Here is a 26,799-nt window from a genome sequence, read left to right on the forward strand (position 1 = left end):
CCTGAGATGGATGCTACTATCATTTCCATTTCTCAGATGAGTAAGTCGAGGCTCGGAGGGGCAAAGTGACTTTGCCCAAGGTTACAGGGCAGGAAAGCCTGGAACCCAGACATCTGTAATTCCACACCCTCGCATTCACAGCCACCTGGGCTAGCGCGTACAAGGGGCCCAGTAAGGCTCAGTCCCGCCCATCTTCCCGCCTCTTGTGCCGGCCTGGCCCCACCCCTCCAGCTCTGCGCTTCTGACGCGCTCCTCCCCTCTGGTTGGCCACACCCACGGCCCCAAGCCAGGTGCCGCCGCAATCCCGGCTCTCGGCCCCGCCCTCTGCCCCGCCCACAGGCCTCGCAGTCGCCGTGGACGCCGTTCTTGCGCATGGAGTCGCCATTTTGGTCCTAGAGAAGCCGCCTGGAGAGCCGGCGCTTTCTTCCTTCGGCAGCCGAGGCTGCGGCGGGGCCGGGGCTGGGGTCGGGGCCAGGTAGGCGGGCGGGAGCCAGCGACGAGTGGCGGTGCGGACCGGCGGGCTCCGGCAGTGCGGGGCGCAGGTGCAAGGGGCGGGGAGCCCCGCGGCGCCGGCTGGCGGATGGGTCGCGCGGTCCTGGGGCAGCGGCTGGGGGGATACAGCGGGGCGACCCCGGCCTCGCGCCCGCCGCCGCCCCTTCCTCCCTCCCTCCTCTCCCGTCCGGGGTCCGCGGGGCTCGGGCCCGGCACGCGGCCCCCGGGGTTACCCCGCTCCAGGCGCCGTTGGGAGTCGAGCCCTAATTATGAGACCTGCGGCCGGGCGGCTCGGAAACAAGCCTCCAACCCGACCATCTCCGGCCCCTAATTTGAGACGGGCCCTGATGTTAAGTTGATTGGCTTGCTTGTCGCAAACATTTCTGTTCCCTATAGCCGGTTTTTCTCCCCCCGCCCCCCCGAACTCACCCAGGAGGGAAGATCTTGATGTAATTTTTAGATATTATTTTACTGTAAAATGTTTTCCCCCTGTATATTACATTGATGATAAGGATTTTTTTCACTCTTTATCTTGATACTGGCGCAGTTTGGGTTGCTTAGCTTTTACAAAGAATAAGGAAATGAGGAATGGGGATTTGGGGCATGAGGAAGTGTGATTTTTAATGTTTGAGAGATTTAAATGCACAAATAAAAATAATTCAGCCACATTATTGAACTCCACTAAATCATACCCTTCTTCCTGTCCGTATTCCTATCCTGACCCGGTCTATACCATTATCACCCGGTTTTGATCAGAGGAGATAAAATTCTCCTACTCGCTTACCATAAAGACTTCTGCACAGTCCTGGAGACTTTTTTATTATGTTGAGTATATATTCAGAATTTTACTTAATTACCCTATTACGGATCCTTTCTACATGTCCATTTTTGCTCTTAAAAAAAGTCTTTCAGTGACCATCATGGAGCATATATGGCCCTTTCTTCCCCTTGGTATAAATTCCCAAAAGGGGAAATACTGAATCAAAGTTCTGTTTTGTGGTCTTTAACACTGGATGTAACTTGTTTCCCAAGCAAGACATGTTTCCTGTAGACATTTTTCAAAATCTGGATGTTTGTCTGATCCCACTCACTGTAACGCTGACTTCGGCTGGGGGAGTCCAGTCATTTTCTGTGCTGTTGAGAAATGAGCTGTGCACACAACTGTCTGTGCTCCAAGTCAGACTGAAACTGAGTTCATGTCTGCTGCTTAGAGGCCATGTAGACCTGAGCACATTTCTTCATCTCAAAGCCTCATTTCCCCATGTGTAAAATGGGTCCTCGTCTGGTGCCTGCTTTATTGAGTTGTCCTGGGAATTAAGAGCACTCAGAAAGTGATGTTGGCTGTAAGAAAACGTGCTGATGGAGAGATGGGCCAAGTGCCTGGGAGCACAGAGGCATAGAGGATTAATTCAGCTTAGGTTTTGCCCTACTAATTCTCTTCAGCACTGGTATAAAAAGAATTTTTTTTTTTTTTTTTTTTTTTTTTTTAGTGAGGGACATCACTAATAAACATAATCATTCTTTGCACTTACAATGCCTTCTAGTTCCATTTGTTAAGCCTTGCAACTCGACCAGATCAGGCTTTACTCAACAAATGTTTATTGTTTGACAAGTGTCATGGAGCTTCTTTGATGTGCCTGGTCCTTGGCTCTGGCATACAGGAGAGAACATAAGGGTGAGAAAAAAATCTCAGAGAAAAAAAATCTCTGCTGTCTGGACCTTATTTTTAAGCTGATTTTACCGAGCATCTGTCTCTGTTGTCAGAAAGGGAGAGGCACAGGCCTGGCGAGGCCAAGGGACCTCCCCAAGGACTAGTAGCTACTGACTGTGGAAGACAGACCCAAGACCACACTCCTCCTCCAGCATATTTAGATAGGAGGTGTTTGTACAGTGGGTGCACTTTGGAGGGAAAGCTGGAGGGAAAGTGTCACACTCTAATGCGAGCCTTCCTCATCCGAGACCGGAGAAGTGGTTTTGAAATGACAGCTGGCATTATGCAAAGCAAGTGGTCTTTCCTTGTGAATTCATTCATGAACCTAACAGGTTGTCAAGTCTCATTCAAAGACGAGAAGGATTTGCTTTTTGAAAGGTGTCGGAATTCTCTAAGGGTGTGTTTTCATACATGTTATAAATAATTCTCACACATCCTAGAGTAAATTTAGGATAAATGTAGAAGCAACTATAGTTTATGAAGCTTTGTGCTGATCAGCCACCTGCCAGCCCCATCCTGGTGATGTTTCTGAGGATAATCTAAAACTCACTTTTCTGGAAGCTTGGTAAAGAGCACAGCTTGCATTTTCAGTAGGGAAAAGCAGAACCAAAACTAACAACAGCCCTTAGGTTTGAATATCTTGTGTAATGAATGGTCACAGAACATGACTATCAATATTCATATCCAAATGGACTCCCCTACCAGTGCCATTTCTGATGGCAGTCTCAGGTTGGGTTTCAGTTCTAGAAACCCGGTATCTGAAGATGGGGACTTTAGAGGCCACAGTCAGTGGTGAAGGGCATTTAAACTGTGACCAGTAAGGACAGGCTCCAGGAAGTAACCTGGAGTAGAGAATATGCAGTTAAGAGAGCCTTCTAGAGACAGGTTGAACACTGACCTGCGACAAAGGAATTTGATGTTTCTTGTAAATTACCAAGGGAAGGACAAGGACCAGTGGGTGGTGACCGCAGGGAGAGGAAGTTAGCATGTTCTAAGGAAGAATTTGGAATGGATGGGACCTGAGGATGTGGGCATAGTCTCTGGAGCTCTTCAAGTGGCTGGAGTGGTTTCTTGGTGGGAGTCCTGTAGATGGCCGATTAGAGCTCTTTCTTCCCTCAGATGCTTTCATTCTGAGTGTTCCAAGCCCTCTCAGGAATGCTGTGGACTTTAAGAAGCTTCTTATTTAATGTTTGGGGGATGAAAAAAGATGGCCACTGCATGTGTATTACTGTACTCATTCAGGAGAAAACCAAAATATTAACAGTTGATTTCTACGTAGCTTCCATTTACCAAGCAGATCCTCAATGTGGGACAGTTGGTTAAGTGCCGTACCAAGTTAATTTTACAGTGACCCTGTAAGGGCCATATTCGTGTATCGTGGGGAGGAGGTAACAGAGGTGAAGAGAGATTAATTTATGCAAGGCCTCCCAGGGAGCCAAATAGGAGCCAAGATGCAAACAAGAGCTTGACTCCAAAGCCTGTATTTATAACTACAGGAAAACAAGTTTTCTCTGCCAGACCTGTACCCTGTGTTCCTAAACACAGACGTATAGTGGTTGAGAGACAGTGTTGGAAGATACTTAAGATCTCTTCCAACTTGGAATATTGAGGATGTTCTTTCTTTCCTGTAGACGAGCCACTCTGTCCTACACTACGCCATAAAGCAGGGGTCAGCTGACTTTTTGTAAAGGACCAGTTAAGCAGCATTTTCAGCTTGATGGCCAGCAGTCAACTCCATCATTGAATCCATGGACAGTTGGTAGGCAGTGAGCGTCGCCATGTTCCAATACAGTTTTATGAACAGAAATAGCATTTGGAGGGACTTGGTTTGGCGCGTGGGCTGTAGTCAGCTGATCCCTGCTCCTGGTCCCTGAGCCACACCTTCCGTGGAAGTTACCACTAGCTCTCCTTGGTCTCCTTAGGGCTTTGGCCATCTGTGCCCGTGTTTCTGTTTGTAATTCACAGGATGTAGGTAAATTTCACTGCCCTGCTCCCCATTTCCCACTGCAGCATGCCGGGTAAGAAGCACTCTGTGGGGAAATGTGCTTTCCTGGCCTGCTGGTGTGTCCATACCTGTAAATTGCACCAGCCCCAGGCCCCAGTGGTCTTCTTCTCAAAGTTAACTGCAGAGAGAAACCCATGTGCACTAGGAGGCCTGTTTAGGATGGTGACCCACTAAAGGCGGCATCTCCAGTACCATGGAGTATTAGCAGCAGTTAAAAAGGACCCAATGGGCATATATTTTATAACCCTGGGCTGTCAAAATACATCGTTTGAAATGTATTTTTGTCCAATTTTTTTATGGGGGGGGTGGGCCATTTGTGAATGCGTGAAGGTCTGATGGTGTCCATATCAAAGTAGTAAGAATTGTCCATTCCGGGAGGGTTGGGTGGGAAGGGGCTTGGGATGGGGGGTGCTGGTGACTTTAGCCTAAACTTTGGTCCTGGTTTCATTTTTTTCCCAAGGAGAATGTGTTTGTGTATTACATGTGTAATTAAAATGGAAGAACAGCAAAAAAGAGCCGCTCGGCCTCATCCCTCTCTCAGTCTCCACCAGCCTCCTCCAGGGCCATCTCATGGAAAGCTACAGACCGAGCAAGCACAGTGGGCTTGCTGGGAAGATGCCCCCATACCCTGTGGCCTCTGAGATGCTGGGACACCTAAGTCCGGCACCTTCCTTGAGTGATAAGGACACAGCCCAGAGAGTGGAAGACGGAAGGGCATGTGAATGGCCCGTGGGATGACTGTCCCAGCTCTGATGACTTTGAGGCCGGGGGCTTTTCTGTCCATGCCCTATCAGCTGGGTGGTCTGTTCACTTCCCCTCAGGGTTATTTTTGGCTGGCCTTATGTTCCAGTTCAGGAAAGTGCAGGTGGCAGGGTCTGCCTTAGACATGCCTCAGGGCATCAGAGAGGCCCCTGGCAGCCCAGAGGGAGGGCTTTGGGGTAAACAGTTATTATAGGAGAAGCTGGGCATAGATGGGTTATTTATTCATTATTTAAGGGTCGCTCAGTCCATGTCCTTGCTAATGGCTCTGCCATTTTTCTGTGTGTTAATCCAGGAGGAATATTGTTGTCAGAGAATAACAGGAGGTTGTCCATAATTGACTTTAAGCAGCAAAACAGTAAAACTCTGAGCGCTTCAGCTCCGCCTTTCTTGTAAGTTTGTCATTTATTCCCAGTGGTCATGGAAACTAGCGAAATCATATAGTAACATATTTCCATAAATTCAGAGCCCTAAAGATCCAAACAAACTTCTTATTTGTTCGTGCATAGATGTAACGTAAAAGACTCCATCAGTGAACACTAATCTTCAGCTTAAGTCATTTGCTATTTAAAGAAAAAAGTTCATTCAGGTGCATTTTAATATTTTCTGGCCATTATTCATATTCTCTTAATCCTCCTAGGCTCTGAGAATTGGAAAACCAAGAAGGTTTTGATGTTTTGTGTGACGCCACCTGAATTGGAAACCAAGATGAACATAACCAAAGGAGGTCTGGTGTTGTTTTCAGCAAATTCTAATTCCTCGTGTATGGAGCTCTCAAAGAAGATCGCCGAGTGAGTTATAATCGTACCATTAAGATCCACAGTTGTTCTATGCTGTTTTGACCTTGGTGATTGGAAGAGCACTGGTTTTCAACTTAAGAGCAGATACTGTATAGTTTATCTGCAGATTATCTATATATTAAGGGCTAACCTTTTTGTAAACCATTGCGACTCTCTGTGTGTTCGTTAAAAACACATTTATTGAGTCTCTGTGAGTGCCCGGGAGTGTGTTAGGTGCCACATGTCTATAGAATTACTTGACTCTAAGGAACAGTGCAGCATATTCTGGATGAAAATAGTTTATCTAGATTACAGTTCAGTATGGTCTTAGTTATTTATTAAATAAAGATTTGCCAGAAACCAATATTGCACTGTATGTTAGCTAACAAAATTTAAATTAAAAAAAGTATATAGAAAACAATAAATGAAGATTGAACACCCTCCTGGGTACTGGGCCTTGATCTAGATATTGAGGATTAATGGTGAACAAACCAGTCAAGATCCTTCCTTCTTATATTTAGTTGGGGAGCCAGACAAGAAGGAAGTCAACAAAACAAAATTTCAGGTGGTGATTGATAGTGTGAAGAAAACAGTGTGAAAGAAATGATTTGGGCAGGTTGTTCTGCTTTAGCTTGGGGGCTCCAGTGAAACTTTTAAACCAAGGGGATGATATGTGAATTGAGAAACCTAGGCAGAGGGGACAGAAGGTGCAAAGGCCCTGAGATGTGCAGCAGGAGGTGTTGGTATGGCCCAGGAGCACGGCTAGAGGGCAGAGGGTACAAGGACATGGTTGGTGAGGCAGGCTGAGTAGGACTCTGGAGGCCTTCTTGGGGTCGGTGTGGGGGGAGGTAGGGGGTTAGGTGTGACATAGTGGCAATGACATAACAGTAGCATATCCACTTTCAATTTTATAATAAGAGTGCCTCTGTTTTATTTTGGTTTATCTTTTTATGAATTTGTGAAGCATCCTCAAGTTGTAAAGATGTTGGATGGATAGATTCTGTCTCTGTTACATTTTCAACTTTCCCCCCCTTTCTCTTCTTCAGGCGACTGGGGGTGGAGATGGGCAAAGTGCAGGTTTACCAGGAGCCTAACAGAGGTGAGCTATCTGGGATGTGCGTTACATTGATCCTTTTGTGGCATGTGACATGCTGGCTCAGGCCTGCATCCTCCACTCTTGAAACAATTGGACCCAGTGGCCAGTTAGTTCTGCAAGAAGTCAGGCGGACAAGGTGGTGAGAGTAGTGCTTTAGCTCCTACTGATACCAGCTGGATATACAGCTTGTGGGGCCTTGAACTCCAGCTCTCAGACCTCATCCAGCAAAAACCACAGAGATGCATGCAACTGGTCCACCGAACGGAAATTCAGCAGTTGTGTGAGTTTATGTCCGTTAGGCAGGATGAGAAAACCCCGTGTGGCCACAGTATTAATTGGTTGTTATTCCTTTTTCTTTTTTTTTAAAGATTTATTTATTTAGGAGAGAGAGGAGAGAGCGCACAAGTAGGAAGGGAAGAGGGAGAGGGAGAGAGAATTTCAAGCAGGTCCTGTGGGGAGCTTGGAGCTTTGTAAACTGCAAATGATTTAATCTGCAGCTAAGGGGGACTGCATGATGTCCTTTGTGTAGTCTGGAAGGGAGAGTAAGGGAGGGAAGGGAGAGTAAGGGAGGGCTGGTGGTGGAAGGGCCAGGAGGAGGTTGATCCACCCTTTGGGTTCATGAATGAGGACAGAGAAAATATTTGATGTCTATTGGGAAAGGGCAGGAACTGCCATTTGTGGATTCCTCACTGTTACCAAAGATTAAAGAACTGTGTTCAGGGGTGATATTAGATACGGGTCCCCAGACTAGCAGAGTCAGGATTCAAACCTAGATCTCCCTCAATCTAAGGCCCGTTTTCTTTCCTTGGTACCATATTCCTTTTTAAACACATATTCTGTTTTTTTCCCACATTTTTTTTATTTTTTTAACGATTTTATTTATTTATTTGACAGACAGAGATCACAAGCAGGCAGAGGGGCAGGCAGAGAGAGTGGGGGAAGGAGGCTCCCTGCTGAGCAGAGAGCCCTAGCGGGGGCTCGATCCCAGGACCCTGAGATCATGACCTGAGCCGAAGGCAGAGGCTTAACCCTCTGAGCCACCAGGTGCCCCTTTTCCCCACATTTTTAATGGTGTCCCTTTTCCCCACATTTTTAATGAAAATGTTCAGACTTATAAAAAAGTTGAGAGAGTAGTGCAGTGAGTATAGGTATGTATGTTTGCTACTTGGGTTCAGCAGGTAACATTTTGCAAGATGGATATGTATGGGTGGAATGTTTTGAAAGTAAGTTGCAAGCATCATGTCACTTAAGCCCTGAACGCTTGACCATACTTTTGGAGAATAAGCACTTTCTCCTGCATGAATACGCTATTGTTGTCACACTTAAAGGAGTTAACGATTATTCTCTAATTATCTAATATCTAGTCTATATTCAAATTTCCCTAATTGTCCTGGAGAGCCTTTTTTTTTTTCCCAGCCAGGATTCTTGGCTCAAGCAATACTTTTTTATCCCTGTAGTTTCCCCTAATCTACAACAGCTCTTTTCTTCGCATGACTTTGACTTTGAAGAATGTCCCATTCTGCATTTGTCTAATTGTGGCTGATTACACGGTTTTTGAGAGTAGGGATGTTGGACCTTAATTCATCTTTAGTCTCAGAACATTATTATAACATTTATTACCTAGTAAAGTTTTTTTGGCAATGGTTTTATTTTTTTATTTGTGAGAGAGAGAAGACATGAACATGCAAGCAGAGGGAGAGGGAGAAGCAGGCTCCCTGAGAAGGGAGTCTGACATGGGGCTTGATTCCAAGACCCTGGGAATATGACCTGAGCTGAAGGCAGATGCTTAATCAACTGAGCCACCCCCGCATCCCATCTAATAAGTTCTTAATTGTGATGGTTTTATGAATGAGTAGTTTCCCTTAGAGATACTGTCCTCAGAGAAGTAAGAAGCATAGATTTACTTGTTCCAAGTCAGAAATGGAATTCTTTTTGAAGCACGTAATGTAACTTGACTTGTTTAAAAAGTGTGGTTGGGGGCACCTGGGTGGCTCAGTTGGTTAAGCCTCTGACTCTTGATTTCAACTCAGGTCATGATCTCAGGGTCCTGAGATCAAGCCTCATGTCGGACCCTGTGCTGGGCGTGGAGCCTGCTTGTCCTCTCTCTCCCTGTCCCTCTGTCCCTCTTCTCCCTCACTCCCCCCTCTAAAAAAAAGTAAAAAGTGTGATTAATGCCAGTGTTTTCATCATTCTTTACAGCACCTAAGACCTTATGAGTTTCTTTAGGAGTTCCATTTTCTATATTTTATAATATTGGGGATGAAGCAGATTTTTTGTGTGTATTTTAAAAAAGATAAATTATATGTCTTTTCCACCCCTCCCCACTTTTTTCCCTTTTCCTGCCAGAAACAAGAGTACAGATTCAAGAATCTGTGAGGGGCAAGGATGTTTTCATCATCCAGACTGTCTCAAAGTGAGTCTTTATTCAACACACGCGATGTCACTCTCTGGGTTTTTCTTTGTGGGTATGCGTGTTTAGTATCATTTGAAAATTGGTATGCCTTATTCTGCTAATTTTTCTGACATAACTGTTGACTTCCACATGTTCTTTCGTGTTCTTGAAGGATGGAAGTAATCAAGTCTTGGAGTAGAGGTTCTTAATGAAAATAGAACCTATTACATTGCCTCTCCATAGCCAGAATTTGGTAAAACTCGCAGGAAAGCTCTTCTAGTTCCCCCAAAAAGGCAGAAGGAGAGGTGTTTACTTACTTGGGGTTCTTAAAGCTTTGACTGCAGGCAATTTAAAAAATGATCACCAGTTCTTATTTTGTTGGATAGGTAAATAAGTAGAGAAGATAAAAGAATGCATTGAAGAAATATGTATTCCTGGCTGGTGTGACATTTGACAAATGTGTGTTCTGGAAATTGTCACAACTGTATAAGCTGGGTGTGGAGGAATCAGTGCAGTGAGGTTGTCTGCATTTTTTGATCAAAGACCGCTCTGTCCGCAGATGTCCCCGCATGTCCCCATATGTGAAAGTTCTTCACTCAGGGCAGTTTTCAGTAATGTCTGGAAATCACTTTGTATGGGGCATCGTTTTTTAGCTTTGATTCACCTACATTTTGAACGTCTGTCCTGGTCTTTGGTTCATGGGGATGAAATCTCTGGCTATTCTGGGAAAGAGGAGTTGAGGGGGATCTGTCGTGGCATCTCAAGCCCTCCTGGGAGCGTGTGTGATCAGAAGAAGGGACAGGGTGGCTGGCCTTTGCCAAGGTTCCCTTGTTTCATTTCCTCTGTGCCATTAAGCAGCCTTGGCGGACCGGGGCTAGGAGGCACTGCCATCTTCCTTCCCCCGCCAGCTGATGGGCGGGAGTGCCGGTGGGGAACTCCCCTGTGCCCACAGCTGCCCTTCACCCTCTGGCAGTGGGAGGGGAAAGCGCAGAACAACTTAGGTCTTACATCGCTTCTGGCTTCTGGGTGTCTGCGGTACTTATACCTCCTTACAGACACTTGTGAGTCCATTTGGATAAATGTACAGAAGTCGCTTGTGTTACACAAGGGGATAGGTGGACCCTGAAGGCCAAATTGAACTTGGGATTCGGGGCTTCAGCAGCGTGGCTAGTGTACTCTTTCCTGTTTCCAGGCCCTCCTATTCCTCTCCTTTTCTTTCTTTTTGGTTTATTTCAACGCTTATCGTTCTGCCCCTGCCTCTGTTGGTCTCTTATTCCCATAGCTAAAACCATCTGCATGTCTCGTTTTGCATTGTTCCAAGCCATGACCTTGCGCTAACTTGGGGATTCTTAGTCTTGCCAGGTTGCAGAGAGCCTGGTCATCAGGGTCTTTGTGAAATACTTAACACTGAGATTTGATGTCGTCAGAAACACCTTATCTCTTGTTTTAGGTAAGACTAATGGTGGATGCTAAAAGTATTAGAAAAGTTTTAAATGAAGAAAATGCTGTCCCTTAGCTTCCCTTTTCTGGTCATTCAGACAAGGTCATGATTTGAGGTTAGGGCTGGCAAACCTTTCAGCAGCTTCCCTAAAAATGGTGCCCCAGCAAGCATGGCTTGGGACCCTCGTTGTAACTCTGCACCCACTTTGGGTCCTCTTCTTCTCCCCTCTCACACACAGTGCTGTCCTGAACGCTTTCAGACATCGGGGCAGATATTAACAGAGAATCCACTCACCCACGTGTTCAGTGTCTCCCTTCACTCATTCATTCTTTAACAAATACTGATTGAATGTCTGCTGTGTGCCAGACACAGTTCCAGGTGTGCCAGACGTACGAATGATTAAAACAGATAAAGACCCTTGTTCTCATGGAGTCTTTTATCTGAGACACGCAGCTAACCCAATAAGTAGATTGTCTAGGTGGCATGAGAAAAAAAAAACAGCCCTCCAAGAAAACAAAACAAAACACCTCAGTGGCACGACAGGGGATTGGGAGTGCTGGTGGGGAGTGGAGAGAGGGCAGGCGGGGCAGGTCTCCGTGAACAGGTGACATTTGCCCCAAACTGGAAGCCTGTAGGGACCTGAGCCAGGTGGCCAGTAGGGACAGGGGGAGGAGAGCTTTCCAGTCCCAGAGAGTACCTACGGTACAGGACCTTGGGCAGGAGGGAGGACTGACAAGGCGTCTAGTGTGGCCGGACTGAGGTGTTGGCAGAGGATGTACGAGGGGAGAGTGGAGAGGTGGGATGGCAGGCAGATGAGGAAGGGGCCTTGGGAGCCACGGTGGGGCCCTGGGCTATATGGGAAAGCATTTCTGGGTCTTGAGCATAGAATGCCTGATGTGACTTGCCCTTGAAGATGACCAGGACGCCTTGTGGAGAATGGGCCACAGAGGGACTGCTGGGGAGCAGGGAGGCCCCTGGTGGCAGGCCGTCCTGGTCACTTGCTTGACAGGGAGCGTGGCCTGCCTCAGCACAGCCCTGCAGCTGTGTGGCGGTGAGATGCTCTAACCTTTGGGAGGGGAAAACAGTAAGGGGTGTCTTGTTTTCATCCTGAGTAAGCTGGAGGAGTAGTGTGGCCATCAACCACCATGGAAAAGGTTTTGTGATAAAGCAGTCTTTGGGGGGCAAAGAGCAGTTCTTTTGGGGGTGTTAAGTGTTGAGGTGTTTTTAAAGACACTAGAGTGGCTCTGTTGTCACATAGCAGTTGGATTTGCTGGACTGGGGTTGAGAAGAGAAGCCTGGCCTGGGGCTATGAGCAGGCGTCTCCAGCTTCTGGAAAACTGTGAAACTAGACGAGAAGCCCAGGGAAGAGGGGAGGCCCAAGGGGGCGCACACGAATGATTGTTGGGCAGGAAGGTGGGGAGGAGGGGAACCAGCGAACAAAGCCAGGTAGGGCAGAACAAGAGAGCAGTGAGGAAGTTCTAGAAGCCAAGTGGTTCAAGCAGAGTGAACAGCCATGAGAGCTGCTGCCCACAGCTCAGGTGAGAGGAGGAGGAGAATTGTCCCTGGATCTGGGCACATGGAGGTCATGGATGATCTGGATTGGCCCGAGTTTGGGTGAGAGCGAGACAGTGAGTGTAGACAATGGTCCTGAGATGTATACACAGGGGAGCAAAGAATAGGGCCGTGAGAAAAGTGGCCTCCAGTCATTTCTAAGGGAACAATAGTGTTTCTAGGCCGATGGATACAAGCCAGGGGAGTGTTCTGAGCTGAGGGAGGATGCAAGCGGGGAGAATGGCTGGAGCCCCATTTTCCAGTAGGCTGGGGGGGGAACAGGGGGGCAGGGGGTGGTTAGGGCGTCATCAGGAGGGTTAACTGCAGAGTAACTTCGGTGTGGAAAGTTTGTCTGTGATGGCGGAGGGCAGGCTGACTTTTAGGGTGCGGCTGCACATGGTGGTGGGAGCCTGTGGAACGTCTCTCTCCCTTCTGACTGGGTTCCTCTTTCAGGGAAAAAGGAAGTAGGGTCATCGGTGTGAGGGATTATAGGAACTTGTTGGTCCGTTTTCTGTGTCTTGAGCCTTGGGTCCCGGTGGAGGCATGAGTAGCACGTTGCTGCCACTTTGTGGGAACAGGGAGATACTAATCCCATGTCTTACGTTCCTCACTGGGGTTTTCTCTCTTGGAATGCAGGGACGTGAACACCACCATCATGGAGCTCCTGATCATGGTGTATGCCTGTAAGACCTCTTGTGCCAAAAGCATTATTGGCGTGATTCCCTACTTCCCCTACAGCAAACAGTGCAAGATGAGAAAAAGAGGCTCCATCGTTTCTAAATTGCTGGCTTCAATGATGTGCAAAGCTGGTGAGAACAGCAGATGCATGACATTTACTGGGGGCCTGGGCGGTTGATTTTTTTTTTTTTTTTTTTTAAGATTTTATTTATTTATTTGCCAGAGAGAGATAGAGAGAGCGAGCACAGCTAGGCTGAGTGGCAGCAGGGGCAGAGGGAGAAGCAGGCTCCCCGCCGAGCAAGGAGCCTGATGTGGGACTCAATCCCAGGACGCTGGGATCATGACCTGAGCCGAAGGCAGCTGCTTAACCAACTGAGCCACCCAGGCGTCCCTGGGCGGTTGATTTTTACCTTAGATATTGTAACCCCTTGTCTTTACTAAATTAGAATGCTCAACAGAAAAATGACCGTTTCTAAAGACAGTTAATTTAGAAGGAGAAAGCAGTGCAGAGAATTCTCTCCTGTTCCCAATCCCCTGAAACACAAAGTTGAGGAGAATGACTTATTTTTCCCTAAGTTCTTTGTTTAAAAGATTACATTGAAATGATGAGTTAAAATTGCATGGAAGTCATTTTTGAAGGGGAAAAGGGTGTTTTGGGAACCAAACTCTAACTTTTGGAACCACTGTAACACGGCAACAACTTTCAGTCTCTTCCCAGGACGGATTGGCTTATATTGCAAACTGTATGTGTGTTACGCATTTTCAGGTCACATCCTGAGTGTCTCCCCCTTGTTTCTAAATAAGCTTTGAACTTGTTACCTTGTGTGTGTGTGTCTAGAGGCCACATAACCCAGAGCACTAGCACAGAGAGGAAGGGACAAGACAGCCCCCATAGCATTGCATTTGAACACTGCGGAATAAAAGTTCTACTGTAGCATTCCAAAGAGGGGAAAAAAAAAAAGAAAGAAAACCCATATACCCAAATTTGATGAAACCCAAGCCCCAGCCACCTCAACAGTATAAGCTGTTGAAAAAGTCAGTCTTCAGAGTTTTAAAAGCTGGCTGAAGGGAGCAGGCTAGCTCACCGAACCTTCCAGAAAGATTCTGCTCTGCTCTTCAGGCCTTGATCCTGGCTGGGCCACCAGGTTGACTTCCCTGCTCTTTTGGGCAAGTTTTGCTTTTCTGAAACTTTTTCAATTAGATTTTCCTTAACTTTTCTGGTGAACATATCCTTTATGATCTGGTGATCGTATCCTTTAAAGAGCCGGTGGGGGTGAAGGGTCTTCCTTTTCTCCAGAGATGGGCCTCTGTGGTTTGTTTTCATATCTTAAGATCAGTATTTGTCTTAATATGGCTTTGCTGTGCCTACTAAGGAAATCTCAAGGAGGTGTAATTTGCTCTAATAGATTATCAGAGACATTTTTTCATTACTGTTATCTTTGCTATTTTAAGACTCTAAATTGGTATGAAAAAAGAAAACCACCAGTCCTTCCCTTCTGAGTAGGAAAAAGCCCATTCACATCCCATGTGTCTCTTCTACTCACACACAGAAGATGTTACTTCTGACACTTCGGTCACCAAGTGTGGAGAGGTTTTGCCCTACACTTAGCAATACTCCATGAGAATACCAGCTAGGTTTTTTATAGTTTAAATTCCAGAGAGAGCGTCAGATTCCACAAATTAAGGGCTCAGTCCTAGAGATGGTGTCAGATCCCACAGATTAGGGGCTCAGTCCCACAAGACTGACCTCCCCTTCCCCCATGCCAACTGCAAGGCCAAGTTGTTGCCTGTGTCTCTGACTAATGTGCTGCAAATCAGAGGTCCCCAGGACCCACTCCTCACATTTGATTCATTTGCCAGAGCAGCTCACAGAACTCAGGAGAACCGTTCACTTACTGTTGGCCTCTTTATTGTAAAAGCATGTGATAAAGAGTACAGACGTCCAGATGGAAGAGATAAGAGGGTAAGAGGATGTGGGGAGGCCTGCGGAGCCCATTATCTCTCAACAGGCACCAGTCTCCCAGCATCCCCACCTGTTCCTCTCCCACCTGGCTGCTCCCCGAAGCCTCTGCTTTCTCAATTATTGACTCCGTTCCTAGCCACTCTGCCCCCACCTCTGGAGAATGGGAGGTGGGGGCTGAGAATTCCAAGCTTCTAATCACAGCTTGGTCTTCCTTGGCCTCTGCATCCAAGAGGCCACCAGGAGTCACCTCATCAGAACAAAAGATCCTAATGGAAACTTTTGAGCACTCTTATCCCTTAGGAATTTACATGGGTTCCAGAGCCCTGTGTCAGGAACCAGGGGGCAGAGACCACTATACATATTTTCTGTTCTCTCACAGTCTCCTCGAACTCAGAAATCAGAGAAATAAAGAGACCGAGTCTTCTTGATGCCAGAGCAATTTTTTAGTAGCTGTTATATATTGTATCATATTTGTTTAGTTTATACACTGCGGCTGGTTATTGAGCTGTTCATGTGTTTGTGTCTGCTTTGTTTCCAAAGGTCTCACTCATCTCATTACTATGGATTTACACCAGAAGGAAATTCAGGGCTTCTTCAATATTCCTGTTGATAATTTAAGAGCTTCTCCCTTCTTACTGCAGTATATTCAAGAAGAGGTGAGCTAGCTGAGACTTCTGCATTTTAACATCCTGTTTAAGATCGCAAAGATACAGTTCCATTTCCTTGGGCTGTCTGCAAAGGAGTAAAACTTGGTGTATTCTGCTTAAAGTACTATTTCCTGGGGGCCTGGGTGGCTCAGTTGGTCGTCTGCCTTCAGCTCAGGTCATGATCTCAGGGTCCTGGGATCAAGCTCAGTGTTGGGCTCCCTGCTCAGCAGGGAGTCTGCTTCCTCTCTCTCTCCCTCTCTCAAAGAAACAAAATCTTAAAAAAATAATAATAAGGTACTATTTACTTCACTAAGTGTAATTCAGTGTATTTTAAAATTCTCAATCTGCAATTTATTTCTTTTGCTAAGCTCTTAAAATTGCTGCGTTTTCCTTGGGGCTTCAGGTACCTAGAATTGGACTAGTTGTGGTCATGACACGTAGCCCTCATCCTTGGTCCATGCATGGATCTGGCCCTTGTTTGCTTATCCATTGCTCTGTCTCTCTGTCTGTCTGTCTGTCTGTAGTGGTCAGCATCTGTGACCCCCCTGCCCAGCAAGAACACTAGATGCGTCATAACCACTGTCCACTTGTGTGGTCCTTTTCCGTCGTATCCCCCCTGCCACCTCCCACCCAAGGGAGCCACTGTCCTGAATCTCGTTTCGTCGTCCTCTCAATTTCCTTTGTATATGATGTTATCTTACATGTATATCCATGTAGAGCTACCATTCAAAGACAAAAACACACACAATATATATTTTTCAACTTTATAAAAAATGGGGGCACCTACCTGGCTCAGTGGGTTAGGCCGCTGCCTTTGGCTCAGGTCATGATCTTAACGTCCTGGGATCGAGTCTCGCATCGGGCTCTCTGCTCATCAGGGAGCCTGTAATTCCTTCTCTCTTTCTCTGCTTGCCTCTGCCTACTTGTGATCTGTCTCTGTCAAATAAATAAATAAACACAAAATCTTAAAAAAAAAAAAAAAACCTTATAAACAACGATTCAAAATGTGTAATTTGGGGGGAGTTTTTCACCTGAGGTGCCCTTAGTAAGCCGTGCTGTGTGTCCCAGTTCTGACTGCTGAGAGATACTCACCGTGCAGCTTTATCCCAGTATTTGTGAGGTTTTTGCCGTTGTGATCGTGCTTCTGCAGGAGCTCTTGTCTGTGTCTCCCATGGGATGTCAGCAGACGTGTGTCACCGTCGTAGCCCCAGTGGAGCATAGCTGGGAGGCATGGCGTGGGAGTGATGGATTTTCCCTGAAGCCGGCTTACCTTCCCGGCAGCCGTGAAACAAGATGGTCTGTGGGTCCATCCTGTGTCAACACTTTTCATTACCAGAATTGACGATTTTTGCCGGCTGATTGGCTCTGGCGTGGTGTCTTGGTGTCACTGCGTTGGATGGATCTCGGATGATGTAAGAAGTTGAGCATCTCCGCATATTTCCTGTTCTGGGAAAAGGCCCCGAATGCACTTCTGTTTGTTCCTCACTGGTTTTGTGTGTGTGCTTCTTTTCTGAGCTGCAGGCATCCTGGTTTTTAGTCTGGATTCTAGCCATTTGTTAGTATTGGTCTCATAGATCTCTCCGTTTGCAGCCTGTAGTTTGCCTTAGGGAGTCTTGATGAGCAAACATAGTCAATTTTTTTTCCTGTGGGGGTGAAACCCATGTAACATACAGTTAAACAGTTTAAGACAAACAGTTCAGTGATATTTAATACGTGCAGTGTTATACAGCTCCCCCCGTCTAGTTCCAACGCTTTGTCACTCCAGGAGAACACCCTGTACTTGTTAAGTAATCACTCCCCATTCCTGCCTCCCCTCCATTTCCCTGGCAGCCACTCGTGTGCTTTCTGGCTCTGGATTTGCCTGTGTTGGACATTTCCCATACAGGGGATCATGCAATATTCAGCCTTTGTGTTCGGTTTCATTTACTTAGCTTAATGCCTTTGAGGCTTATCAACATGGTGACAGGAGTCAGGTCCTCATTCTTTTTGACAGCTGAATAATATTCCAGTATATGTATGTACCACTGCTTATCCACTCATGTACTGATGAACATTTGGGTCGTGTTGTGAACAGTGCACTTTGCACATTCATATACAGGTTTCTAAGTGGACTTATGCTCTTATTGTGGATGTATCTTTCATTTCTTAGACATATACTATGATTAGAATTACTTGATTACATGGTAATTCTGCATTTAATATTTTAAGAAACTGCCAAACTGTTTTTCAGGGTGGCTGTAGCATTTACATTCCAATCAGGAGTGTATAAGATTTTCAGCTTCTTCATATCCTTACTGACATTTATTTTTTTATTATAGCCATTCTGGTGGTTTTCAAGTGGTATCCCCTTGTGGTTTTGCTTTGTATTCCCCTAAAGACTAATGATGTTGAGCATCTTTTCATGTGTTTATCGACCATTTGTATGTCTTCCTTGTGTGTTTTTAAAAAATTTTTTATTTAAGTAATCTCTACACCCATCGTGGGGCTCGAACTCACGACCGTGAGATCAAGAGCCGCAGGTAGATGTTCAGATCCTTTGCCCATTTTTTCTTTGGGCTGTTTGTCTTTTTTATTGAGTTGTAGGAGTTCTTTATATATACTGGACACTAGTCTTACCAGATACATGATTTACAAATATTTCCCACCGTTCTGTAGTTGGTCTTTTTACTTTCTTGATAGATACTGTCCTTTGATGCCCTAAAGGTTTTAACTTCAAGGAAGTCCAGCTTACCTGTTTTTTTTTTTTCCTTTTGTTACTCATGCTTTTGCTCTAAGAAAACACCATCAAATCCAAAGTCGTTAAGATTGACCTCTGTGTTTTCTTCTGAGAGTCTTACAGTTTTTGCTCATATTTAGGTTGACCCATTGGGAGTTAATTTTTGTATATGGTGTGAGGCAGGGTTCTTCTTCGTTCTTTAGCCTGTGATACCTACTGGTTCTAGATATCTAGTGGTTCTTGTTGAAAAGACTATTTCACCATTGAATGGCCTTGTTTAAAAAAAAAAAAATGGCCATAGATGTTTCTGTTTATTTCTGGTCCGTCAGTTCCATTCCATGGGTCTGCATATCTGTCCTCCAATAGTTAACCTTGGCCCTGAGTGGTAAAAAAGAATTGAAGTATTTTTGAAAGAGCCGTAGTCTGTTTTTTCTCTTTAAAGTTATACACGAGAAACATACAAGCTATAAAAAGTTCGGAAAACAATATAGAGTGGAATTTAACTGAGTAGGATTCCCAATAGAGAAAGGATCGGAGAACAACAGTAAGTGTGTTGTTGGGGCAGGAAAATGGGATCCGGCCAGAAAGAAGCACCAGAGGATGAGACTTGGGTATGTGGGAGAGCATGGTCCAGAGAACTATCCAGTTTGGGAAAATGGAGCAGTTGGCGTAGACTTTTATAGACTAATGATTGCATCTTGTGAGTTTCTAGGACGCGTCCGGTCACGGTACCAGGCGCCTTTTGTGTTGACAAATGGGAGGCACCTGTTGGCTGACTGAGTCTGGGCTATGGCTCCCCTGGTGCTGGTCCAGAGACTGGGCTCCAGCAGCCCCAGCCGTGGCCCCTTTCTGTAGGCTTCTGCCTCTGTGCAAGGCTGCCTTCCACTCGAAAAGTCCCATTTGAGGCTTCCCTGTTGGAAAGGATTGAACTCTCAGGGTCGAACTCTCCCTTATACCTCAATTGTGGTTCAGCAAGCAAGGAAAATGGTTCTTTGTTTTTGATGGCAAGTTGGCAGTGATAACAGCAGATCTTGTAGTTTTAAGATTCTTTGTCCTTTATTCATAGTTATAAATTAGAACAGGCTATCAGAACTGAACTATTATATGGGAGCTCCCTGTTCTAAAGGACTTTCATTTGTTTTGCCTTCTGCCATGTACTTGCTTTAGTAGGGCCTACCGTCCTAAATGGAAGATGCTGCCAGTGGAGGTTGGCGTTATTCACATCGTCAGGAGAGAAGACACTATGGGTTATAGTATGACACAGCGCCTTCGTGTCACTTAGTGATCTTGTTCTGCAAGAGTGACGCTCACATCTTCCGATTTGACAGCTCACACTCTGTTTCTCTTGAGTTGTCTGTGGCATTTCTGTGCTTTCTGGCACAGCTGGAAGGAAAGTCTAGATAATTGGATGCTCACGGCCTGGTGGCTTTGCTGCTCTCTCCTGGGAGGTTGGCAGTTTCTCCTGACCTCAGTTGCACGGTGGTGTGCGTGTCTGGGCATTGATTAAGTACAGGGCAGTGTTTTTAAAAAATGACTGCGTATCACAGTGACAATCCTAGAAATCGCTGGTCTGCACCAGGATTTTTTTTTTTTTAAGATTTATTTATTTATTTGAGAGGAAGAGAGAGAGCACATAAGTCAGGGGGCAGGGACAGGATGGGGAAGGTGTAGAGGGGCTCAGTCCCAGGACCTGGAGATCACGAACTGAGCTGAAAGCAGATGTTGAACCCACTGAGCCACCCAGGCGCCCCTGCACCAGGATTTTTAAAGGAAATGATGAGGGGCGCCTGGGTGGCTCAGTCGGTTGGGCGGTTGCCTTCAGGTCAGGTCATGATCCCAGGGTCTTGGGATCGAGCCCCACGTTGGGCTCTCTGCTCAGTGGAGAGCCTTCTCCCTCTCCCTCTGTCTGCCACTCTGCCTACTTGTGCTCTTTCTGTCAAATAAATAAATAAAATCTTTAAAAAATAATAAAGGAAATGATGAAGAGGGGGCTACAATTATATTTCTATGGTGTATGTAGAGATCCCATGCCATTCATTTTTTAAAATAGGAGCTCCTAGAGTTATCTTGTTTGTTTCTCTTTCTCTTTTTTTTTTTTTTTTTAAAGATTTTGTTTATTTGTCAGAGAGAGAAAGGGAGCATATAAGGAGGCAGAATGGCAGGCAGAGGTAGAGAGAGAAGCAGGCTCCCTGCTGAGCAAGGAGCCCGACGTGGGACTCGATCCCAGGACCCTGGTATCGTGATCCAAGCTGAAGGCAGCGGCTCAACCGACTGAGCCACCCAGGCGTCCTGAGTTATCTTGTTTCTGATTCTTGAGTTGCTTTTGTTTTTTTTCCCCTCTGCATTTTTCTAAGTGTCTTTGTATCAAGCCACTGGCGGCATGGAAACGAGAGAGGCGGGGACTGAGAAAGCAGGGACAAGAGTAGGGGTGTACAGCAAGGGAACATGGTGTGTAAAGCAGTTTGATACTTTTTGGTTCCATGGTGGCCCTGCAGGGGATGATTACTACAGTTAGGAAGCTGGGCTTCCACGATATGTGGTGTGTTTTCCCCTCTGCGACGGTAAGAGTCATCTTTAAACAAGTGAAAAATGAAACTTCCCATTGACAGTGGCAGTGTAGGGACACACATGTGTGTCTGTAATAATTCTGACAATAGTGGTAAAGCCCTGGCTTCCCTGAACCCCCAGCCTGGTCCTGGGCCCCTCTGCAGGGGTAACCCTTGTTTCCAGCTTGCTTTGTGTCGTGTGTCTTCTCAGACCTTTCTCTTTGTATTTGCCTCCTTGTCTATATGGTTATAGATGTTGATGATGGTTTTTTGTGTTTTTTTTTTTTTTTTTTTTAAAGTAAGCTCTGTCCCCAGTCTGGGGCTCGAAGTTATGACCCGGAGATCAGGAGTCGAGTGCTCTACCCACTGAGACAGCCAGGTGCTCCTGATTTGTGGGTGTTGTTTTTTTTTTTGAAAAGACAGTTGCTGTAGTGTTTGCTTTTCTGCAGCTTCTTTTCTTTGCTGTGCTGGTATGTGGAGGTCTTTCCATGCGAAGATATGTAGGTTTCTTGCTTTGTTTCTAATTGCTGCATACTGGTCCTCCGTTTAGATCAGTGATGTCCAGTAGAACTTTCTGTGATCATGAAAATGTTCTAGCAGCTGTCCAGTATGGTAGCCACTTGTCACCTGTGGCTAGTGTGAATGGAGAGCCAAATCATCTTCTTTAAGTTTAATTAATTTAAGTTTATATAGCTGTGTGTTTAAATGAGCTACAATTTTTTCAACCATTTTCCTCATTTTTTTTTTGAAGATTTTATTTATTTATTTGACAGAGAGAGATCACAAGTAGGCAGAGAGGTAGCCAGAAAGAGAGGGGGAAGCAGGCTCCCTGCTGAGCAGAGAGCCCTAAGCGGGGCTTGATCCCAGGACCCTGAGATCATGACCTGAGCCGAAGGCAGAGGCTTAACCCACTGAACCACCTAGGAGCCCCTGAACCATTTTCCTCTTGACTGGATATTAGGTTGTTTTAATCTTTCACTCTCTTTTAAAAATTTGTTTATTTGAGAGAGAGAGAACACAAGTGTGGGGAGAGCCAGAAGGAGAAGCAGGCTCCCCACTGAGCAGGGAGCCCGAAACGGGGCTCGATCCCAGGACTCCAGGATCGTGACCTTAGCCACCTGAGCCACATAGGCGCCCCATAATTTTTCGCTCTTTTAAGTGAAATACTGTATTTTAAAAATTTATCATAAGGAGCACCTGCCTGGCTTATTGGGTAGAGCATGTAACTCTTGATCTCGGGTTGTGAGTTTGAACCCTATGTTAGGTGTAGAGATTACTTAAAAGAAATTATCTTAAGCAGAAATGCATTGAAAATTCTTGTACTTACCTCTCTGTTTACTTATGCGAGTGTTTTTCTGAAAAAATATTAGGAGGTGGAATTGCTTGATTGAAAAGTATGTGTTTAAAAAGTATTAAAGTATTAAAATACTTTAAAAGATTTTGCAAAATGGCAATTTTCTGAAAATCTAGTATTTTTTTAAAAATTATTTATTTATTTATTTATTTGACGGAGATCACAAGTAGGCAGAGAGGCAGGCAGAGAGAGAGGGAAGCAGGCTCCCCGCTGAGCAGAGACCCCCCCCCCCCCATGCGGGGCTCGATCCCAGGACCCTGGGATCATGACCCTGGGATCATGAGCTGAAGGCAGAGACTTAACCCACTGAGCTACCCAGGCGCCCCTGAAAATCTAGTATTTTAACAAAAGCGCGAATTGTAGTTCTCGGAAGGGGCTGTAAGAGTGTATACTCTCGCTCACAGTATACAGGATACTGTCTGTTTCCCTGTGCTCTTCATTTTGCAAATTGAAAGACCGAAACAGTACTATGGTATTTGAATTTTTTCCTTTCTCAATTTCTAGTATGATGGAGCATCTCGTTGTGTTTTCGGCGGGGGGTCAGGCAGGAATTTCCCCCCATCTAAAGTCATGTTTCATTTTTCTGCCGTGGTTTTGAAATTGCAGCATGATGTGTCTAGGTTAGGTCTTGTTTTCATTCATCTCAGGAGTTACTCACTGGGGCCCTTTCATTCTCTGGGCGGTTTTTTTTCCCCCCTATAATTTGAGTGTCTCATCCCTTCTGTTTTCTTATCTTTCCTTTGGGAGCTGTTAGATGTTGAACATTTTTTTTTTTTTAAAGATTTTATTTATTTGACAGAGAGAGAGAGCACAAGTAGGCAGAGAGGCAGGCAGAGAGAGAGAGAGGGAAGCCAGCTCCCCGCTGAGCAGAGAGCCCGATGCGGGGCTCAATCCCAGGACACTGGGATCATGACCTGAGCTGCACGCAGAGGCTTAACCCACTGAGCCACCCAAGTGCCCCTCTTTCTTTCTTTCTATCTTTCTTTCTTTCTTTTTTTAAGATTTATTTATTTTTAGAGACAGAGCATGGTGGGAGGGGCAGAGGGAGAAGGAGAGAGAAACTCAAGCAGACTCTGTGCTCAGTGCAGAGACAATGCGGAACTCGATCTCACAACCTGAGCTGAAACCAAGAGTCGAACACTCACCCAGCAACACCACCCAGGCACAAAGAGTCCTTTCTTTTAAAGCCTCCTTTTATTTGCTTTATTAACTGTTCCTTCGTTGTTACTTCTCTTGACTGGGTTTGGTGCTGTTTGGTGATATTTGGTGAGACAAGTCTATAAAACAGTTTAGAAAGACTTCTAGCAAAAATAGGAAAAGTGCCTAAATGAAAATATGTTTTGCTAATTTATTCCCTGATAGCCTTGGATGTATTAGGTTTTGCTACTTTATTCCCTGATAGCCCTGGATGTATTAGGTTCTCCCATAAAGACGTCCAATCCATGTGGCTATGCTGGAGGCGCCTGTATTAGATGTATACGTCCATTCGATGTATCCACTGCTTAGATGAATCAGTTTTTTGTTCATTCACTAAGTATTATTTAGTACTTCCCATGTGCAAGGCATTGTATGAGGTGCTGAATGCTATTAATGGTTACGTGGAAAATCATTGATCTAGCCTAATTGTGAGAAAAAAAAGTGGCCAGGGTATTTTGAAGGAAATCCTATAATTTAGTGACGTGTTCAAATTTTAAGAATATAATTGGAAAATATGGCCAGGATGAAGTCAGGAACACCGGACTGGAACAGCTTTAAAAGGAGTTCTGTCTTCTCAACTCTTAGAAGTTGCTAATGGGTATATCTTCTGTTACGATCATTACTAGTACAGATTACTTCAAATGTTGAACAGGAAAAGACTCCAAAGTAGACTGACATTTTAGTTGTTTTCTTAAGGGTTCTTCATACCTGTATAAAATCCCACCTTTGCAATTATCCTTTAACAAATTGGTTTCTTTAGTATGCCGTGACTGAGACCCAGTACTCCTTTGTATGGATGGCACTGATTTGGAATTGGACGGTTACCTTGGATTCACGTTGGATGGGTACCATCCTGGCACTGGGAAATCCCATGCTACGGGTTCACGAGAGCACCTTCTGTTGACTTGATAAAAATGTCTTTATACCCTCATCATCAGCATTTGCTGATACAGATACGAGCTAATTGACAACGAGCCCTACTCTTTTTGTCTTCAGTCTCTGTGGCTCATACCCTGATAATACTTTTTCCTAGGTAGGGGTTTCTTCGTTTTCTGAAGGGGAAATTTACTTTGAACTTTTTTCTCTTTTTGGAAAACTTTCAAGTGGCCAGATGACATTTTTGAGTCCTGGAATGTTCCTTTTTTTTTTTTTTTTAAAGATTTTATTTATTTATCTGTCAGAGAGTGAGCGAGCGAGAGCGAGTACAGGTAGACAGAGTGGAAGGCAGAGTCAGAGGGAGAAGCAGGCTCCCTGCGGAGCAAGGAGCCCGATGTGGGACTCGATCCCAGGACGCTGGGATCATGACCTGAGCCAAAGGCAGCTGCCCAACCAACTGAGCCACCCAGGCGTCCCTGGAATGTTCCTTTTTATTGACTGACGGATGTTGGTATGAATAGCCTCATGGAGACATGGGAGGAGTAATCCCTGACCTCTTGTCTGTCACAGATCCCGGATTACAGGAATGCGGTGATTGTGGCCAAATCTCCAGCCTCGGCCAAGAGGTAGGTGGGAGCTCAAGGCTACCCCTCGGGTCTGTGTGGAGAATCACATCCCCGATTGGATCCCAGATGCTCTGGATTCTACCTTAGTGGTTCCCAGTGGTATCTCTTGTTTTTATTCTATGGGCTAATAGTTTAAAAGATCATCTGCTGACTCCATTTTTAAAATGATGATTAATTTTCCTCCTTTTTTTTTTTTTCTCAATCCCAAACTGTGCTCAAAGACACCCAGGTGTCGGGAAGCCTGACCAAGTGCTTCTCTCATTTCCAGATTGGCGGTCACTGGTGGACCTTCAACTCCAGGGTGTTTAAAACCTATGGTGTTTACAGTACCAGTGAATATACTGTGTAGTTGTTTTTTTTGCTTTTTATTACAAGAACTCAGTAATTTATTAACAGAATTATAGCCAGCCGAGAGGCCACTTATTGGTATGTGTTAAAAAGTGACATTTTACAGAACAAAAACACCCTGAGGCATACAAATAGGGCAGTTCTGAGAGTTACAGGTAACCTGGAGTGACCAATGAATCAGTAAGAATATTTAAAGTGGTTAGGGATTGATAGGATTTCATTTACTCAAGTTTTCTGGAGAAGCCACTTTGTTGGGAAGGGAGAGAGCAAAAGCAAATATAGGGAGAAAGTCTTTTTCCTAAAAAAACTCCCCCTTTTCTTCTTCTTTTTTTTTTTTTTTAAGACAGGGAGAGGTTGTCATGGGGGAGAGAGAAAGAGACTTGTAAGCAGGGTTCACGCCCAGCACAAAGCCTGACCCGGGACTTGATCTCATGATCCTGCGATCATGACCTGAGCTGAAATCAAGAGTCAGATACTTAATGGACTGAGCCACCCAGGCACCCCTAAAAATGCTCTGAAAATCATGTCCCACGATTGAATGCCTTTGCTAGCTGGATCCCTGTGCACCACTGGAGAGCATAAGCAAACATAGAAACAACCATCCTGGGCCCCACGGACTGTTAATATTGAAGAATGAGGGAGAGCTTGCAGACAGTAAGCCAGTGATTTAAAAGATATTATAATACGTAGTTTTCTGTTATAAATGACGAAGGACATTTAGGAGATTAAATAAATTAGGCCAGCATTTGAGATAAAACCATGAAGTTGCTGTGTCCAGTGCAGCCGAGGCTGTGCCCATACCATACGTCCTTCGAGAAGCTCAGTCTGTGGAGTTTTGTATCGTCTATTTGATGAAGTTGTAATCCATGACTTGTTTTAGAATCTAAAACTTCCAGATGCTTCTCTGGGCATTGTGTTGGATCAATTTTTTTTTTTTTTTTTAAGATTTTATTTATTTATTTGACAGACAGAGATCACAAGTAGGCAGAGGCAGGCAGAGAGAGAGGCGGAAGCAGGCTCCCTGCTAAGCAGAGAGCCCCATGCAGGGCTCAATCCTAGAACCCTGAGATCATGACCTGAGCTGAAGGCAGAGGATTAACCCACTGAGCCACCCATGCGCCCCATGCTGGATCAGTTTTAATGTAGTAATTTGTTTTTCTCTGATACACGTGCTTTCACTTGCCGTTAAGGTGAAAATCACAGAAGGTATAATTAATCATTTTAAAGCCTGCAGTCTGTTGGCAGTTAGTGCCTTCACAATGTTCTGCAGGCACAACCTCTCTTAGGTTTCAGAGCTGTTTTATCACTCCAGAGGAACACTCCATACCCATTAAGAAACACTGCCCGTGACCCTCTCTCCCCAGCCCCTGCCAACCATGAATCTGCTGTCTGTCTCTGTGGATTTGCCTGTCCTGGACGTTTCATATAAATGAAGCCATGTTATATGTGGCCTTTTGGGTGTGGTTTCTTTCACATAGCCTCCTGCTTTCCAGGTTCATCCACACCGTAGCGTATATCAATCAGTCATTCCATTTTACAGCTGAAAAATCCCCACAGTTGGGATAGACCATACTGTTTATCTGTTCATGTATTGAAGGACATTTGGGTTGTCTCCACCTTTT

At 45.3% G+C, this 26,799-nt stretch overlaps 1 protein-coding gene across 6 annotated transcripts in view; it reads left to right on the forward strand.

Annotated features, from left to right (window-relative positions):
* The first annotated feature begins 278 nt into the window (after positions 1-278).
* PRPSAP2 (phosphoribosyl pyrophosphate synthetase associated protein 2) overlaps positions 279-26,799 on the forward strand; it is a 48,166-nt gene continuing 21,645 nt past the window's right edge. Inside the window, exons 1-9 of one of the 6 annotated variants that reach the window (XM_082706899.1) lie at positions 327-475; positions 3,835-3,969; positions 5,266-5,359; positions 5,608-5,758; positions 6,793-6,845; positions 9,189-9,255; positions 12,863-13,035; positions 15,408-15,523; positions 24,774-24,829. In XM_082706899.1, coding sequence (XP_082563025.1) covers positions 5,640-5,758; positions 6,793-6,845; positions 9,189-9,255; positions 12,863-13,035; positions 15,408-15,523; positions 24,774-24,829 — 584 coding nt within the window. In that variant the 5' untranslated portion in view covers positions 327-475; positions 3,835-3,969; positions 5,266-5,359; positions 5,608-5,639. Of the gene's footprint in view, positions 543-2,041; positions 2,168-3,834; positions 3,970-5,262; positions 5,360-5,607; positions 5,759-6,792; positions 6,846-9,188; positions 9,256-12,862; positions 13,036-15,407; positions 15,524-24,773; positions 24,830-26,799 lie in introns of those variants that run through there. The other 5 variants (XM_082706900.1, XM_082706904.1, XM_082706903.1 and 2 more) reach the window with 5 other exon arrangements.

The sequence above is a fragment of the Mustela nivalis genome, assembly GCF_964662115.1.
Source record: "Mustela nivalis genome assembly, chromosome: 17".
Taxonomy (NCBI): Eukaryota; Metazoa; Chordata; class Mammalia; order Carnivora; family Mustelidae; genus Mustela; species Mustela nivalis.